Source organism: Anser cygnoides, chromosome 1 (assembly GCF_040182565.1).
Source record: "Anser cygnoides isolate HZ-2024a breed goose chromosome 1, Taihu_goose_T2T_genome, whole genome shotgun sequence".
NCBI lineage: Eukaryota > Metazoa > Chordata > Aves > Anseriformes > Anatidae > Anser > Anser cygnoides.
In genome coordinates, this window is record NC_089873.1 from 176036521 (window position 1) to 176054737 (window position 18217).

Consider the following 18217-nt stretch of genomic DNA (forward strand, 5'->3'; position numbering starts at 1 on the left):
AGCGGCCGTTGGCCATCCCCCCCCACCCCCCCCCCCGCCCTTTCCTCACCCCCATCCCTGCCCCGCTTCGCCGCCCTCCTCCGGGATTAGGGGCTGCCGCCTGGAAATCCGCCGGCTGGAGGCGGTGGCTTTACCCCCGGCCCCCTCCCTCCTGCTCTGCCCGGCTTAAGCCGCTCTAATCCTCCTCCTCCTCCCCTTCCTCCCCCGGGCACGGCCATGGAGTCGCAGCGGCCCCGTTACCGCGCCCCTTCCTCGCCGCCATCCCGCGGCGGGAGGGAGCCCGGGGGGCTCCGTCGGAAGGGCCCGCCCGCGGCCGGCAGCGCCCCGGAGGCCGCGGAGGGCAGGAAGCCCAAATTCGTGAGTACAACCCCCCCCCCCCCCCCCGGCTGAGGTTCCTGCCCCCCTGCTCCCTGTCCCCTCTGCTTGGCCTTCCTCAAAGGGCGTCGCTTTCTCTCGCAGCACACGCTTTCAGGTCTTTTTCTGGCAAAGCTTTATTTTCTTAGTCGCTGCGCGGTGTCCAGGAGGCCTCCGGCCCTGAAGTGATGGTACTCCTGCTGGGACTGTCGCGTTTGGTTTTGTCACGGCAGTGTGACCTCTCTAGTGAAAAACTGACTCCTAAATGTAAAGGATTTAGTTCTTCCTAACCATGCCTTTACAAGGTTTGGCTAGCACACCAAGAAATTGGGCAGCTCAGAAGAGCAAACAATTGCCTACAAAATAATGTGTATGTAAGATGTGCTTGCTATAAACCACCTGAGGTTTCCAGATGTTAAAACTGGGACAAATACATGTTCTACATGTCTTGTATACACCACACACAGACCAGGTGCATGCCATGCTCATATTGAGGTGATACGCATTAATTTTTATGTTCAGCTCATGTGCTCTGAGCTGTGCTATGCACTTACAGAAGAATTACCGTAATATTTGTGTACTACATTCCTGATTCAAAGGCCTCTTTGCGCAATGTGCAGTACCTGAGTAGCTGTCACTGGAGCTTTTGGAAAGGTGTGCCATACTTCACTTGCAGGTAGTTGCAGTCAGCCAGTACGTGATATCAAACTGCTGGCTGGACAAACCTGTTCGGGAAGGTCACAAGTTGCTCCTGGCATTCCTGGTTCCTGGAATCCTTCTTGTGTTGTGGTTGCTTTCTGATTGCTGTTCAAGCAGAGGCCTCATGCCTATTTTTGCACATTAAAATGTGCATGTATGAATCAGAATCTCAGAATGACTCTGGTTGGAAGGGACCTTAAGGATCATCTGGTGGGATGCCACCCACTCGGTCAGGTTGGCCAAAGCCCCATCCAGCCTGGTCTAGACTTGTGGCCAAGAGCTGTTTGCTCATCTTCATAACTGGTTAAGTGTTTTCTACAGGTGCTTGCATTTTAGCCGTGCAGCTGACATGGCTGGGAACATTCTTCAGCCTAGGGGCCATGGAGGAAAACCTGTGTGTTCTGCCCACTCCAAAAGGTTGGAGTGTGTTACTGCTCTGTGACTCGAGGGCTGGGTTATTCCTGTGGGAAGCAGGAGACACAGATTTGTTTGTAATGGAGACTGACAACAGTATTGAGGTCAAGATCTTTTATTTACTGGCGATAAAATAGCTATTAAGTTCTAACTCAAATAGGATATTGCCATCATTTCCAATGTTTTAACACATGTTTGGGGGGAGAGAAGGAATTAAGGTGTTGCCAGCAGTCCCCTGTCCCCCCTCTGACCATGTGTTAAAATAGAAATACAAAAACTTGTAGGAATTATAACACTGCCAGATATGTGATACAAGCCACTGCGATGTATTTTTGGAGATGAAGTCAGATTGGCTCTTCAGTGAAAGGATGCTTCTCTTTTGGTACAGATGAGTTTCTTTTGGCTGGCCTGGAAAGTCTAGGCACGTATCAAGAATGGCTTTGAGCATGTGCAGATGTGGGCATCAGCTGACTGGCTTTTTGAGGCTACAGTATTAATAGATACATATATATATACACCAAGCCACAGAAAGCAAAGGAAGTTGAATTTGGGAATTTTACTTCACTTTGGTATACAGTCATCTTGAGGGTGTGGCTTTACATATTTTTCCCCCGGTTTCCGAAACTCTCTAAGTAGGGATGACTGAGAATATCCTGAATTCATGAGAATGTCTTGTGTTTGCAACTTTCAAAAGTGTTTGACCTTAGACAGCAGTCCCATACTGCATCTTGATAAGTACCCTCAAAGCAGAGATGTTGCCCTGGGATGTTGATATGGTACTGAAGAATGACAGTTCTCTTTCTAACCTGGGCTGTGTTCTAGATAGGCCATTAGCACGCAGAAGGCCTTAAAAAGAGTCAGAGTTGATACTCCTTGAGCAGAGTATGGGGATTTTGTCTCTGTCTTCATGTAAACTGCTGGGAGGAGTGTAGTTTCACAATGTGACTTGTGGAAGTCAACAGTTAGTAAAGAGCAGCAGACAGTTCCATGCCCCAAAATTTAAGGAGTTGCTGTAGGTGCTATAACCTTTGAACTGAAGTCTCTAATCCCTGGTTTGTCCCAAATAGTAATCTTCTGCTGAAGAAACAGACGTGGTAGTACAGGTTGTGAATATCTAAATAGCGCTCATGGTTGTAGACCTTAACCAGCTTCTCTGATTTAGGCTGGATCACTTGAAGGGTACTAAGAGAAATGCTTTTCTTTCTGTCACATCATACATTTCTGCCCTAAGATATTGACATAAAGAATACCTATCACTTCTTAAAATTAAAATTGGTAAATTCTTTCCCCTCTACCTCCTGCTTTCTTAGGAGACATTTGTGGGGGTGGGGATGAATGGTGGGAAAAGTGGTATGTGTGCCTTGACTTGTTCATATCTAACCTTCCATGTAATACATCTTCAATATACTTTCATTAGTTAAATTAGTTTGGTGTCAGAATACGTAAAACCTCTCCTCACCCCTTTGAATTATCTATAATCCAGTCATAAATACAGGGTGAGCCTTTTCTGTGTTTGGCATACTTAGAGTGCAATACTTATTCATTTAACCTGAATTATGTTTCTTATGTATTATACATTTATCAAATGCGGTTAAAATTAGCCATTAGATTCAGTGAACTAAAGTCATCCAGATTGTATTAGCCTAATTTTTCTTAGGACAAAGACTTCAAAATAAATTCCAGGTTGGTCTGTTCCAATCAATGCAACATATTGATCTATCACTTGGGAGCTACCGAGTCAACAGTAGTTAGGCTGGTCTGGAAAAGAGTTTCATTCCCTGACAGACCTTAAGGTGAAATTGGATTGCTGGTTAACAAAATTGACAGTGTTAACATGCACCTTTTTTTTTTTTTTTCCTTCTCCCCCTAAGAATATTCTTGTTTAGCAGGAGGAAAAACTCTTGATTTTTACCACTTCATTTAGAGGAGGGAGGAAGTCTTTGGGCTAAATCGTTGTTAATTCCAATTAAATGTCTTCTTGAAGTACTGCATTCCCAAATAAACTAGCTTTTAGAAGAAGTGAATGTGACTTGTAGTTCCTCAGTTCTCTTTGTTATGATTCAGTAAAATAACATTAAAAAAAAAAAAGTGAAGGAGTGGTGGTCAGTTTTGAAGCAGTTACCTGCTTGGATTTGTTCAGCAGGTCCAGGGTTTTGGAAGAGTAGAATTCTTGGAAGGGTGGAAGATAGGCTATGATACGGTAGTATTTTAGCTTTTTGAAAGCTCTTACATTCACCGTTGAGGGTTAGAGTTTGGTAAAAAGCAGAAATGGACTGAAGAATGGCAGAGGTGGTACCTGTTTCCATTGTATGTGTCGACTGAGTAGGAAACTTCGGATATCTACTCAGCAAGTGCTTGCCACTTTCTATCTAGGATACTTTTATTTTTTGACTCAAGATGTTAGGAAATCATGGAAGTGGGTGCTGGATGACTTGATTAAGTGACTTTTAGTTTTGCTTTACTGGGACTGCACCTTGTAGGTGCTAGTCCTCAAAATGTCACCTTCAGTTCCTAGCTGAAGTTAGAAGTGTTTCTATTAATATCAGTATATCATTGACCAGTCCTCAGTGACTTCCAGGTTATGTTTTTGATTAAATTCTTTATGAAATTTGTATGAGTCAAGAAACTTTCTTGTTTGCACCGATCTGTTAAAAATAGACAAATTAACACTCGCATTTAATAGCATTTATAAATCAAAGAAAGATGTAGTTAAAAGCAAAAGCATTTCTGTTTGACTGGCAAAGAGGAGAAAGGTAAGACCGATCTGTGTCAATATCTTTAATTATGAAGTGACTGAGTTATTGCTGCAGTTACACTGCAGTGTAAGACCTTGAATCTAAATTAGTCTTTTAAAGAAATGATTGCTGAACAGATGTTACCTAAAACACTTTATTGCTGCTTTGTAAAATTGTAAATTCCTCATGCTGTTATTTTTGTTGGCATGAATTAACACTGTGGGTTATGAAATTAAATTTTAGTGCTGTGTTCTAGCACTTTGTTATATAATCTTACCTGTAAGCACCAATTTTGAGTTTAACTCATCAATGTCTAAAGAATATCGCTATGTAGAAACTGTCATGTTAAGATAATTTTGCCCTTAATTGCTTTTCAAACTACTTTCCAAGCAACGAAGAAAGAGTGTATGTGTGAAAAAGCCATTAAATAAACGCTGAAGTAGTATATTGGAAATTAAAAGTAGGAGATGCTGTTGGGTTATACTGCAGTTTCTAAAGTGCACTTACAGACTGAGGTAGCAAAATTACTGAGGGAATATTGTGACAAAGGAGCTCCTAAAGTAATAACACCCACTGTTATAATCTAACTTACGTCTCTGTGACTTGAGTCCACAGGCTTCCTCACAACCTACAGTTGTGCTTCTACTGTGGGATCGTGTTTGGGGAAAAACAGCTTGTATTGAATCTTTTTGGTGATAGAATCAATGGCAGTGTGTGATGAGTTCTTTCTCTCTTGCCTTCTAATTTAAAAAGGTACCGTGGGTTTGTGTGATTATATGTACATTTTTTATCTAGGTAATGTACAATTTCAACATCCAGGCTTAAGTCATCCAGTTCTAAAACTCACTGCATCTTGTTTAAATTCCTCTGTTTTCTTTCTCTTTTTGCGTAGTCTGTAAGCTGTTCTTTATGTATCAAGCTGTATATGTGTGGTGTTTTTATTTGTGTGAGATTTTCTTTCTTTCTTTCTTGGAAGGACATTAAAAGAAATCAACCTAGCATACAGTCTGATAAAATATTTGTTGTTGAGTCCATGTTATTTTCCTCATCTCTGTATCGTCAAATGCTACTAGCAACTGGTTTTACGTTGTGCATCCTTGCCAGAAGAGGAGGATTTGGTGAGGGAGAGGGAAAAGGTTGCCTGAGTTGTCATGTTCTAACCAGCTTTTCTAACTTACAAGTATTTGACCATAATATTCACAGACTAACATCTTCTGAGATGTCTTACAGCACTTTAATATTAGAATGCTGAAGGATTTGAACATTAGGTTGTAGTTACTCTGGGGTTTCTCTTGCTCTCTTAAGAAATCTTGTAAATACAAACCAGGCCCCGTAACACTATCTGCATAAGCTCTTAGGCAGATATTTTCAGCCTCCTGCTCTCTTAGCAGTCAGTAAGCTGGAGGCTTAGGAGACTCATATCTGTATATTGAATTTCTTATGCCATTATGGTGTCTTTAATTGGTTGCACAGCAGTCTTTTCTTTTTTTTTCTTTTTCCCCTCCAGTCATTAGCCAGATGACTTGTATCATGAGGTGTCCTGATGTGCAGCGTAGGGAACTTTTAACCTTTCCAACAATCATTTCCATTGCTAAACTTCATGGTGTAATTGAAAGGTACACCACTGGCTTGAACTATCCCGTTCACTTGGTCTTTTTCAAAGAACAAAACCTGAAGCTGAAGCACGTGCCCTTGATCCCATGGATGCTGACAGCATCTTCTGCTGAGCGCTGCAGAACATCCAGGCTGTGTTCCTAAAATGTGGTGTGCTATGTGTGTCAGTGCAATGGCATGCTGTCTGACGTGTCTCAAACTTTCATTCAAAGCAAATTACTCAGCCTCCTACCATGCTGGAGGAGCTTTACAATGGTATCTGTATTGTTTGAGGCTTAGCTGAGCATATGAAAAATGAATAAATACTTATTTCTTACAAAGTTCCATTGTAAGACCATGTGTTACTGTGTTCTCTTGCAGTTTTGATCACTGAAAAACAGAGATATCAACAGCTTTCCAAATGTGAAGTCTGGAGCTCTTTAAATTGCAAAAGTTACCAGTTATGTTGTCCTTGTAGCTGTTTTGCAAAATGAGTCATAAAACAGTGCTCCGCAGCAGTGTGTGGGGCAGAAGTCTGATCTGCCCCTGCAGTGGTAAATCTGGGGTACAGGTCTTCAATCTACTGGCTACGTTGAAGTGTTTTCCCACTTACTGTTGTTGTCTGTAGCACAGAGCGGGGTTGCCATGAGTATTCAGTACTGACCTAATTCCAGTTTTTATTATTGGTGGTTTAACTTGCATTGTGTCACTGGGTACTGAGCGTTTCCTCATACTTGATTTGCTTTTATTTCTAACTTCATAGCCACTTATCATACACTTCTTCCTTAGTGTCTCGATAATACTGAGGGTAGAGCTATCATAGTACAGTAGTTGGCTTAGCACAAAATACTCTTCAGTACTGAAGGAGGAGGCATCAAAGATATTGCAAGCAGTAGTACTGAAGTGTTGTTGATTTGGTCATGACAACGCAAGAGCTTCTAAATCTGGTTAATTCTGATATAGCCCTTGACAATTGCTGTAGGTGCTGCCAAGCTTTGCATACGAGGCAGGGAGGGGAGCCTAAGAATAGGGAAAGAGTCAATCTCACCAAGTGTGTGGCTTATTGTTCTTCCCATTTCCCTGCTGAGCCTGTTCTCAGCCTTGTCAAAAAGCTGTGAATGGGATCCATGCAAAACTGACTTGTCAGTCCATACATTCTTTGCTGCTCCTCTTGGGTTTTATGAAAGAGCTTTGTCCTAATGCTTGCTGTGTCTGTCAGCGTGCAATGGAGTGCAACAAGAGTTTGTTCAGGACCTGTTGTTTCCCATAGCAATAACTGGTCATGGATGTTTGAATGTTGCTGTTCAGAAATACTTGTGTGAGTTTCTGCTCGTGAGAACTTCATGTTCTACTTGCAAGAGGCATTGCTTGAGAGCAGCGAACAGTCTCACTTGCTTCAGTATTGCAGCTTGGCAGCCAGAGCTTTGAACTACTGAGTTGATCTGTGTTCTTCTGTTGGACTTAAAACCTCTTCACTCATTCCTTGGTGGAGTCCACACAGCCTTTTCCAGAAGACAATTCTATTTGCTGACTTATGGGCAGTATATTTTTTTCTAATATATATATGTTCTAGTATATTTAGGTGTAAATATGATAAAACACATGTTGTTTCAAGCTTTCCTTTGTATTCTTCTGCACGGTGTTATTCTTTTTAAAGATCAGATTGCATTTTTTTTCTGTCTGCACTGTATTTCCCCCCCTCCCAATTTGCTGTGTCAACAAAGTACAGCTTGTGAAGGAAATTATTACAATTCAACACTGAACTTGCATCTTCTTTTGAATAACATTAACTGTAACTGACACTTGCTTTTTTTTTTTTGACTACACAATTGTGACATGACCGGTTTCCTGTTTGATTTACAGCATTTAAATATCAAGACACTGACTGATGATGTGGTAAGACAACTTATGTTTCGCTTTGGCTTTGCTAAGCTAATAACCTTATTGCTAATGCGATATAAACAACCTTTTTTGCTACAAGAAACTGTCTTAATTGGGGAGTTAATTTAGTTAATTAGTAAAGTCTCACTAAACTGTTAATTATCTGTAACATACTCTGTTTGAGTAGTGAAAAACCTATAGATGGTCTAGAAGTATGTTGTAAGCATGGCTAAATGAGCTTGACAGATAATTTTGCCACTTTGTGGTATAATTAAGGGATCTATGATTGCATGTTTAATATTAAAGTTATTTAGATTGCATGTCTGGCTTAAAATACCATGTTTGACTAACAGTTGCTTGTAAAAACTTGTTAATGCTTACTTCAAACAATGTTAGGTATGTTCACTGTTGTGCTAACAGTGTTTCTCAAACTTCATCTGTCTTGAACAGCAGAAGAGGGTATCACCAAGCAGGTTTTTATTTCCCTTGTAATTAAAATACACTTGATTCATTGTCTGTACTATTCGTTGGTTGATAAAAATAGCTTTTCTGAAAGTGGATCGTTCTACAGAGTCTTTGAATTCGCCTAAGAAATGATGTTCTGTAGGCATTTAAGGATGAGTTGTTATGACTTCGCTATCTATTTTTTGCTATATAGTGTTCTGCTGAAATACTTCTGTGCATAGCTGAGAGCTAAGTATAGAGAGCTTTACACTGGACAACGTACAACACACTTGCACCAGGAAACAGTGCTGTTCCTTAGTTTAGGAAACAATGATCCAGTTACTGTTGCTTAGCTGTGCAAAGTTGGTAGCATTGAGCATGGTACTGTCACCTTTACTCTGTAGCTTTTAAGGAAAGATTTTACATCATTTATTCCAATGGGTAATAGTTCGCATGGTAACTTGCTCTCAGCTGCGTTATGCTTTACAAAATACAGATATTTTATTAATCCTAATCTGTTTCTTACAAATACAGTTTTGTATACCAGGAACCATGGAATATGTATCTTTTCTTTTTAATTTTATTTCAGATAAGTTAGCAAAATTTCAGTATCCTTAATGCAGACTGCTTTTCCGTATTTGGATTGTACTGGATTATTCCTGAGATGGTGCCGATGAATCCTTGTAACGATGAGACCTAAAACACCTTGTTTTTAGAACACAGTCGACTAATATATGTTCCTTCTAGCTTTGTTGTTCAGACACTATGAAGGCAGGAAACTTATTGCACAGAAGAGCTGCAAGTAGGTATCTGACTAAGTATCTACTTGAAAGACCACAGTGGAAACAAGCCTGTTTCCTAACTCAAGTGCTGCACACTCCGGTAAATGGTTTGTAAGGCTCAAAAATACTGTTAATACGCAGATTTTTTTAAAAAAAAGACTTATTAAAAAGAAATCTGCTTACATGTAGACAAAAAATAAGTGCTTACTAAAATTGCTTATCTGTTGTGTAGACTGATTTTTTTTAGCAGCTGCTGTATAGAAAGAAAGGCTTTATAATTTGTGGTATATAGAGGAACAGGATTCATGATTCACATTTAAGATGTGACTATGTACAGGCCTAAACTCCATAACTTCTAATATTCTACCATGAGTTAAATGATGTGCTTTCCAAGAAGGGTAAAATCATCTCTGGGAGAAGAACGTATTGGGAATAAGAAGTCATCTAATGAAAGGTGTTCTTCTGTGCGTTTCTGTTTATGTAAGTCTTTTTCTTACTAAGCTCTACTGCTACCAGTGGAATTTCTTATACTAAGAAGTTAATCTTTGACTGTCAAAGAAGGAATATATATTTTTTCTAATCTTCTGAAGCTTTAGGGAAGAAAAAGAAGTTAAGATGTCTTTGACTCAGAATCTTTGTCAGTAACTTCTTTGATCTTACATGAAATATTTTATCTGGTAAAGGAAAGTAGTGGTTTCTTTTTGCTTTCAAACACACTGAACTAAATTGATACAACCTTTATTTTGCTGTATGTTCCCCCTTCTCTAAGATTAATAAATATTTCAAATGGAGACATAGGAGTTTTGTCTATCTCTCTCTACTTTGTATGTTGTTAATGTTACAGCAATTCTTTGTGTATCTATTAGGGTGTTAGGGCAGACTTCCATGACTGAGCTGTTGACTTGTCTGACTAAAATGACTGACAAGATGTCTGGAAGATTGAGCTACGCTGTAGTAGTTAAGCAGATTCTCCAGATATTAAATTCTGCTTACTGAGGATACAAATAGTGGGCAGTCAAAAATATGATCTTGAAAATTGGAGGGTGGCATTAGTTTTTCATCCTACAGACTTGCAAGGCAGAATGTGAGGGGCACCTGCAGAAAGAGAAGCTACATACAATGCTCTTGTTTTTATCCCATCAAGCAGGAAGTAAAGATTTTGTACCTGTGTACTTAATACCAGATCTTATCTATTAGATTGTGCTCACTGATCATTGCCAGTGTCTTGATGGTCTGTGTGTGCTTTTTTTTTTTTTGTGATAACAGGAGGGGAAGTTTGTTCAGTACTTATCATTATGCAGTTTAGGCTAAAACTGGACGGTTTTGTAATCATGCCTCTTATTAATGAGGTACTAGAAGTAGTAAACAAACAACACACATCAGGCAGTCAGGATTTTTCTGTGATACAAGGTCTCCTACTTTTCTAGAATAAAGACTTTCCCGTAGTGCAGCAACATCCTCTAGAAATACATAGTCCTTAAACTTGTCTAGGGTGGAAAGTCTGCTCTTCATCTGACAAAGCAGAAAACACCAGGATTCATAACAATTATCTCTTTTAGCACTTGAATCTGGGACTTTTAGGTTAATTTTCTTCTCCAGAAACATTCCAGATCTTTGCACAGTGATTTTTGGACGGAAACAGAGCATGACATTTTACAATTTCTGTCTTGTAAAGTTGATGCAGATTGATCTGCTTGGTATAGCTGGACAAACGGAATATGAAGATACAAGAGTGATTCTCCCTCTTGCTTAAAGGTTGTCAAATCTGTTGGATTCATCCTTAACTTGAGAGGATTTTGCATAACTTGACTTGTGTGCTTTATGTGGTTCAGGCATCACTGTTCCTGGTGCTAAACCGAAATGCAGAGATTACAGAACTAATGCCAGAAACCTCAAATCTACGTGGTAGGATGCAGCTGTTGCATTGGCATATTAGCTTAGGTCCAGACCAAGGCACGTCATGTCTGACCAGGTAAGATCAGGAGAAGAAAAGAAAGGTAAGAAAGGAAAAGTCAAGGAATCTGACTGTGGTAGAAGAAGGAACTAGTTCTTTGCTTCTTTTTCAGTATAGTGCGAAGTATATCTTCTGTGGCAAAACTACTGTAACTGTGTTACTGCTTACCTAGCTTGTATGGAATTGTGACTGTCATAGCCAAGACTCTTGCATCCTGCATAAACCTAGTATTTCCATCTGGTACCTGCTAATTTGGTACAGCTGCTTCTTTTGGTTCTCTCTCCTTCCACCTCTCCAAATGCTGGGGTCCTGTCACTACAGTAAATAGCTTAAACAGAGTATATAAAGAAAGATAGCTTGTGTTCCTGGTGTATTTTATAAAATTTAGGTTGCTCAGCCAGTTATGAGATAATGGATTAGGTGCACCACTTTATGTTTAGCACCATTTAGATGAACTCTTCATTGTGAGATATGTGGACGGTGTGCATGGTAACTTTTGATTTTGGAGACCTACAAGATGTTGCACTTGAGTTTTTGCTCCAAATATGGGTAATAGGAAATACACTTTGTATGCGAAGTCAAAAATTTTTAGTCTCACTTTATAGATCTAATATTTATACAATAACCAGTTGTTATTCGTTGCATTGATACCAATATTCATAGTCCAAATTATCTCTGTAAAAGTCTGACTAAATCCTGTCAGAAGTTGTTCTACAAATACTTTCTGATATTCATTCATTTTCTCTGGAGTCATGCTCTTTCTTCCACTGCCTGTTTGGGCTGAGGGCTTCAGTCTGGGAGAGGAGCATAGCAAACTGGGTGTTTCCCAAGTCCTTCACTGAGCACCGCATCGTAGGGGTGGGAGCTTCTTTTTGCTGGAAGGACCATCATGTCTACAGTTGGCTTTTATTTTTTTCCTCTCTCCCTTCCACCTTCTCATGCAATGTCAATTTAGAAGAAGTTGCAGGCTTGAACTGAGGAAACAATATTGATGTCAAGATTGTTCATTTATTTTACAGGTGTGGCTATAGGTACCGTTCCCATAGATCTGTGGCAATTGTATCTGAGGGGATGAATCGTCATGCTATAGCAACCATGAACTTTGGAAGAAATGCACAACTGACAGTTTTGGTGGACAGTTTTTCTTCTCTGTCTAAAGAATTTCAACTTCTTTAGATAGTAAATCTTAAGTACTCCATGTATCAAGGATCTGTGAGTGAGTGTTTGTAGTATTCCTGTGCTTACGGAAATATGAACTTTGCGTTTCCAAGTTTGATATAGGTGCTCTAAAGGCATGTCAGAAAACAGTTCCCCAAAACATCATATTTCATTTCCTTAAGCTTGGTTATAATTCTCTTAAGACACTCAGAACCTGCTCATATGAGAATCTGAGAACTGTTTGGGTTTTTTATTCCCTTCTTCGTGCATTCGCTTCCTTGAGCTTATCTAAGACACGGAGAAGAAAGCCAATACCAAGTTGATCTAATGTTCTGTCCTTGATGTAGGTAACCTCTGCTGCTAAATCACTTCAGTTGTTCCCTACACTCCTTCTCTGTGGCCGTAAATAAGACCAGCCATGCCAGTTGATTCTGCTTGAATTGTTGGCTCCCAGAACATTCACAAAGCAAAGCTATTAGTAGCATTTCTCAGAAAATAACTTTTATCTAGGAGTTGTCATCTGCAAATGGTTAATCACCTTCAGCCTAAATTGCTCAGTTAACTCGAAACTGAATACAAGTACCATGGGTTTTGAGAGCTGTAATAATTTAATTACAGTAAAATGTGCTTGAGAATCTATTGTGGCATTTGTTTTTTACATTTAGTTCAAATTCAACAATATAAAGCAAATAAAACTGTGCTTTTAAGTAGACCATCTGTGTCCATAAGAATGAATCTGGATTTATTGGGCGACGTGTAATCCTGCGTGTCTGTTTTGTGTAAAATTTCACCTTCAGTTGTTAGCAGCCTCAAAGATCCCATGAAAATTCTTTCAGCAAGTCACATTCCATCAGTAGCAGCTGGTGCCATCGAGTTTTTCCATGGATGTCCTATTCTCTTCTGAGTAGCTTTCTCTTCCTGAGAAAGGCATTGAATCAAGGCTGGAGTGGAGCACTGACAGAACTAAGGAGCTCTTTTTGTAATCATGAGTATGGTTATACATGCATCTATTGGATTTTTAATTAAAAATAATAATCTTACAACAATAAACGATTTGTGTTAATTAAAAGGGGGAGATAAAGATGAGCAAGGCAGGATGGCAGGTGGAGTAATACCTTTAATTCCTGCCTGCAGCTCTGTTAGAAGGTGATGCTTTGTTCAGCATGGGTCTTGATGTGATGTTGAGCCAGCAATTAATCTAGTGATAACTAATCCACTGATTCCTGCATTATCAAGCGTGCAAGTTCAACAGACAGTATTGTTTTATGAAGAATGGTATAAGAAGTTTTCACTGAGATCAAAGTGAGAGCACAAATACATGTACCTTTGAGGGACCTGATCAGAAAGTGGGATGAGCCAGAAGGTTTGACCTAGGACATTTTTTGGATCTCGTTATAATTTTGATCGTCAGGTCCACGGTATGCACATAAAATTGGTTTCTTATTTCATAGGCTCTCCATTATTCTACAGAGAGACTATGAAATAGAAAACTAATAAAAGTTTGGATGCCATTCATACTGTGATGGCTGCTTCATTTTGGCTTTTGCAGCTATTATTCTCATTATCAGTGATTCAAGTTGTGATACCTAATTTGCATTCAGTCTGAAATCAACTCTGAGGGGCTGAATGCTGCTTATCTGGGCTTGCCATTTTATCTTTTTCCTTAGCATTGTGTGTCATGGAATTTTTTATAGGCTTTGAGAATGTCTAGAATACTCATTGTTTCAAACAGTGAAGGAGAACATTGTATAATGCTTGATAGCAAGTGTGTGGGCTTTAAGCCCTATTAATATTTTAAGTAGCAAAAATACTGTTCCTGCGCTAAGAATATTTGACCTTGCCAGCAAGTTGGCTATATGTGTGTGAGCCATGTAAGGCAGAATAAGTTTTTCTTTCTGGTAGGGAAGGAAAATGTTGGGGGGGGGTAAATGAATGTGATAACTCAGAAGAGGCAAGGCTGCAGCTCCCCATCCCCAGGTCCGACCAGTAGTGGGGCTGAGCAGGCGTACACACAAGCACAGGTGTGCTAATGTACGTGCATATGCCTGGCCCCACTGATCAGCACAGCCAGCCACCCTCAGCGCTCACACAGGCAGCGCCAACAGCCTCATTCTGTTCCCCTCTTTGTTTGATCACGGTGATGTTAGGGGGAAATGCACGCACAATGATCCCTTCAGTAGCAGGGATCTCTACCTGCTCGCACGAGTCCCTGCAGCCTCAGCCTGGGTGCTGGCACAGACTGCCTCACATGGAGGCTGATTGTTCCTGATCACACACCCTCATTTGCTCCAGTTGCTGGTACCGTCGGTACAACTGTGGTCCCACTCCAGTTGCTGGTACTTAAGGACAGTCAGATTTCTCCAGTTGGCACGTCAGCCCTCAGACCCATGGTCCTACGCATATTGCTGATACATAAATTTCCATATACATGAAGTAGAGAGTCAGGAGAAGAGTTGGAATTGACTCAGGAACAGAGCTGGAAATATAATTTAATAAGATAAGACAAACTGCAGTGGTTGGGCGCAGGTTGTGGATGGACAAGCATACCAACCAGCAAACTCTTTACATACAACTGGCCCAGCCAAATGCCTTGTAACTTCATTACCTGTTCTTGTTCCTCTCCAAATCTCTGAGAACCATCGTGTTCCCTGCCTTGGGCTCCCCCTGAAATGTCCCAAGATGTGTCTTGTGCAACCCCCAAATACTTTTCCCCTGCATCTCATAATGTGTCCCATACCGCAGCGCAGCGACCCTCCTCAGTCTAAAAGGTGCTCTGGAGAGCTCATGGTGCTGACTCACGGGATGGGATGCTCACTCACTTAGACCACGGGGAAGAAACTGCTGGGAAAACCTTAGCAGGAGTCTGGACCTTCCTCTGAGTCAACAGTGTGGGGTGTTCCCACATGCCATTGTGCCCATGGGTTATGAAGATTTGATGGGGTGACTGGTCCTGCGATGGGTTTGGGAGAAGCCAGGTGAAAGTAGTATTTGGGCCTAACTACCCACCTTTTGTGCTCCTTTGTGCAGGATGGCTTTTTATCACACAGTCTTGATAGAAATTCTTTGCATTTCATTTTGATGCTACTGCTGCATGCCTCTCTTTTGTTCTTGTCCTTCATACAGGTGATGAGACACTGAAGAAAACTTTGGATATGTCCTGCCAGTTGCTCCCTTTTAAGCAATTTCTTTAATATGGCTGTGTTCAAAAAATGTTCATTAGAATTTAAGTCCTTAAAGGAATTGAATGTCGCTCCAATGATACCACCTTTGAAACAAATGGTCACCTTTACATTACTTTTAGTAATAAAAAAGTGCAACTCCCATCTTTTTAGCCCCGTGTGCATGATTGTTTTTATATTTGAAGTCATGAGGGCTTCATTCACTCACATACCTTGTGCTGCCAAAGATGACTGAGACAATTTTTAGTGTGTCGGTGCTGTCAACAGTGTGTTCTGCACACAGTAATGGTGTCTCTCACTGCTCAGTCTCCTACTCTGATAGAGCTTGTACAGAGGGTATTACCGAAGTTACAGTTTCACAGAGGTTTTCTGTGGAACAAAGTTAGTAGTCTTGTAGCACTCCTTCCACTACTATCTTATAAGATAATTTTAAAATCTGTTAGAGTGTAAGGCACTATAGAGAGTTTCTGCGAAGACTCCCTCAGAACAGGCTGATGAACATAAAAGGCTGCTTAAAAGTTGCCTCATGGTAACTCAAGTTAGTGTGTTGACTGTGGTTTACTTTCATTGTATTTCAGTTCTGATGCGAAGTTTTTGTTTCAGTTGCCTTATCACTTTTGTCTTGCAGAGAATGCAGACTGGCAGAATGAAGTGCATGGCTAATTGTGGAAGTTCCAATCTTTGGCAGTAGCAGGCATGCAGACGTGAAAACTAAAGTATACACAAACAAACCACTGCTTTAAATTCAAGTTTATGAGAAAAGACTCCTCATGCCTCTCACATTGGGAGATCTAGTCTTAGTAATGAGAACTGTGTGAATTATATATATTTTGTTGTTGATAGCTTCTCCACTGTCATAAACAAAAAATGAATCATCTTTTCTGTTTCTGCTCTTCTATTCCATCTTAGAATAAAGAAAACCAAGCAACCTACCCCCCCCCCACCAAAAAAAAAAAAGAAAAAAGAAAAAAAAAGGGCAGACATCTTTAATTTACAGACAGAAGGTCAGACCTTCCTTAAACTGTAGGGACACTTTGATACAAAGCTGTCTTTAGATATTCCCCATTGGTTAGCCTGGCTAAAAATATTTTTGATGTAACACGGAAGATTATTGAACTATATTTTTGCCATTTCCTCTATGCACTTGGATCGCCAGCAGCATCAGTGGTAAATTTCATTACAACCAAGCAATGAAATTTCTGTAAAGTGCTTTCGGTGGACCATGAAATTATTCACTTGTATTGGAGTATTGAGAGGTATTAAGTTTTCTGAAGCACCATTAATGCGGAATTCAAAAGAGAAATGTATGTAGAATAGCCACACTACACTGTTCAGGTCTTGTTGTGAATTTCCTTTTTTTAATCTATGGAGTTCATATTTTTAGAATGCATCGTTTTAAATTATTTAAAATAGTTCGACATGTGTAATGTGCTTGTAATCCTAGGATCTGATTTTCTCTTGCTTGTTCTGCCTTATCAAACATATTCTGAGAGCACGCTTCCCTTCTTTAGGACAAATGGTATAGAATTGGGTAATTATGGGGAATATGAATATTATGACATAATCTGTGGTGTTGCAAAATATCTATCATACAGCCTAGCATGCTAAAGGAGGTTAAAAGCAAAGCATAAACTGAACATGTCAACAAGCAAAAGGAAGTAAAATGTCCCTTTTCAAGGATGTTTTGGCCTTTGTCCCTGAACTCTCTTCCTCTGAAGTAAGAGTAGCTCTGGGACTGTGTGGGGTATTTCATAGCACAGGCTAAGGTGGTTCCATCTGACCAGCTTCCTTTTGTCTTACGAACTCTTATTGCTCCTCTTTGTGGAGCAGGAGAAGGAAGAGGGGACACTTGGGGAATGAAAGCTGTAAAGAAGGGGCTGGGAAGGAAAAGGACGTTTGGAGGAACAAGTGATCTAAAGAAAGGGCTGAGATTTTTCAGAAGAGCGTAGGGCACACCTCGCTTAAATCTAAATTACAAATTCTCTGCCCACTGAAACATGTGCTGAAATCTGTTACTTCAGCCTAAGTGTCTTTCCTGTACCTCTGCCTCAAATCTGAGTACTAAGAATCTTCAAATATAATGGTTTGTTTCTTAGGTTGTACCCTAGATAGCAAATGGGCACAGGGAGAAGCTGTTGGCTAACACGTTTTTTTTTTGGAGCAGGTGTACTGCCTTTCATGGCATCCTGGAGTCCTGCTCCAGGTGGGGCCTCCCCAGGGAGGACAGAGAGACAATCCCCTCCCTTGACCTGCTGGCTACTCTGTTGATGCAGCCCAGGATGCAGCTGGCTTTCTGGGCTGCAAGCACACACTGCTGGCTCATGTCAACCTTTTTTTCTTCCAGAACCCCCAAGTCCTTCTCTGCAGGGCTGCTCTCAATGTGTTCTTCTCCCAGCCTGTACTCCTGTCTGGGATTGCCCTGATCCAGGTGCAGGACCTGGCAATTGAACTTGTTGAACCTCATTAAGTTCAGGTGGGCCCACCTATCTAGGTTGTCCAGGTCCCTTTGGATGGTTTTCCTTCCTTCTGTTGTATCGACTGTACCACCCAGCTTGGTGTCATCCGCAAACTTGCTGAGGGTGTACTCAATCCCGCTGTCTACATCATTGATAAAGACAGTAAACAGCACCAGTCCGGAGGCAGACCCCTGAGGGACACCACTCGTCAACAGCCTCTACCTGGACATGGAACCATCAATCACCACTCTCTGCCTGCAGACATCCAGCCAATTCCTTATCCACCAGATAGTCCACTCTTCAAATCCGTCTCTTTCCAATTTGGAGATAAGGGTGCCATGTGGGATTGTGGCTTTACAGAAGTCCAGGCAGATGACATCGGTTGGTCTTCCCTTGTTGACAGATGCGGTCACTCCAGTGGAGTACCAGGCCTCCAGATTGGTCAGGCACAGTTTGCCCTGGGTGAAGCCATGCGGGCTGTGTCAGATCCCTTATAATATGGTGTGTTTTTAAGATTCTGATCTAGTCATTGCAGTTTGCAGTCTAGCTTCTTCCCCCTTTGTTTGCT

General features: G+C 40.8%; 1 protein-coding gene across 3 annotated transcripts in view; it reads left to right on the plus strand.

Annotated features, from left to right (window-relative positions):
• The first annotated feature begins 52 nt into the window (after positions 1–52).
• DIAPH3 (diaphanous related formin 3) overlaps positions 53–18217 on the plus strand; it is a 248389-nt gene continuing 230224 nt past the window's right edge. The window contains exons 1-2 of one of the 3 annotated variants that reach the window (XM_048047761.2): positions 53–357; positions 7659–7691. In XM_048047761.2, the coding sequence (XP_047903718.2) occupies positions 217–357; positions 7659–7691 (174 nt within the window). In that variant the 5' untranslated portion in view covers positions 53–216. The remainder of the gene's footprint in view (positions 358–7658; positions 7692–18217) is intronic. The other 2 variants (XM_048047759.2, XM_048047760.2) reach the window with 2 other exon arrangements.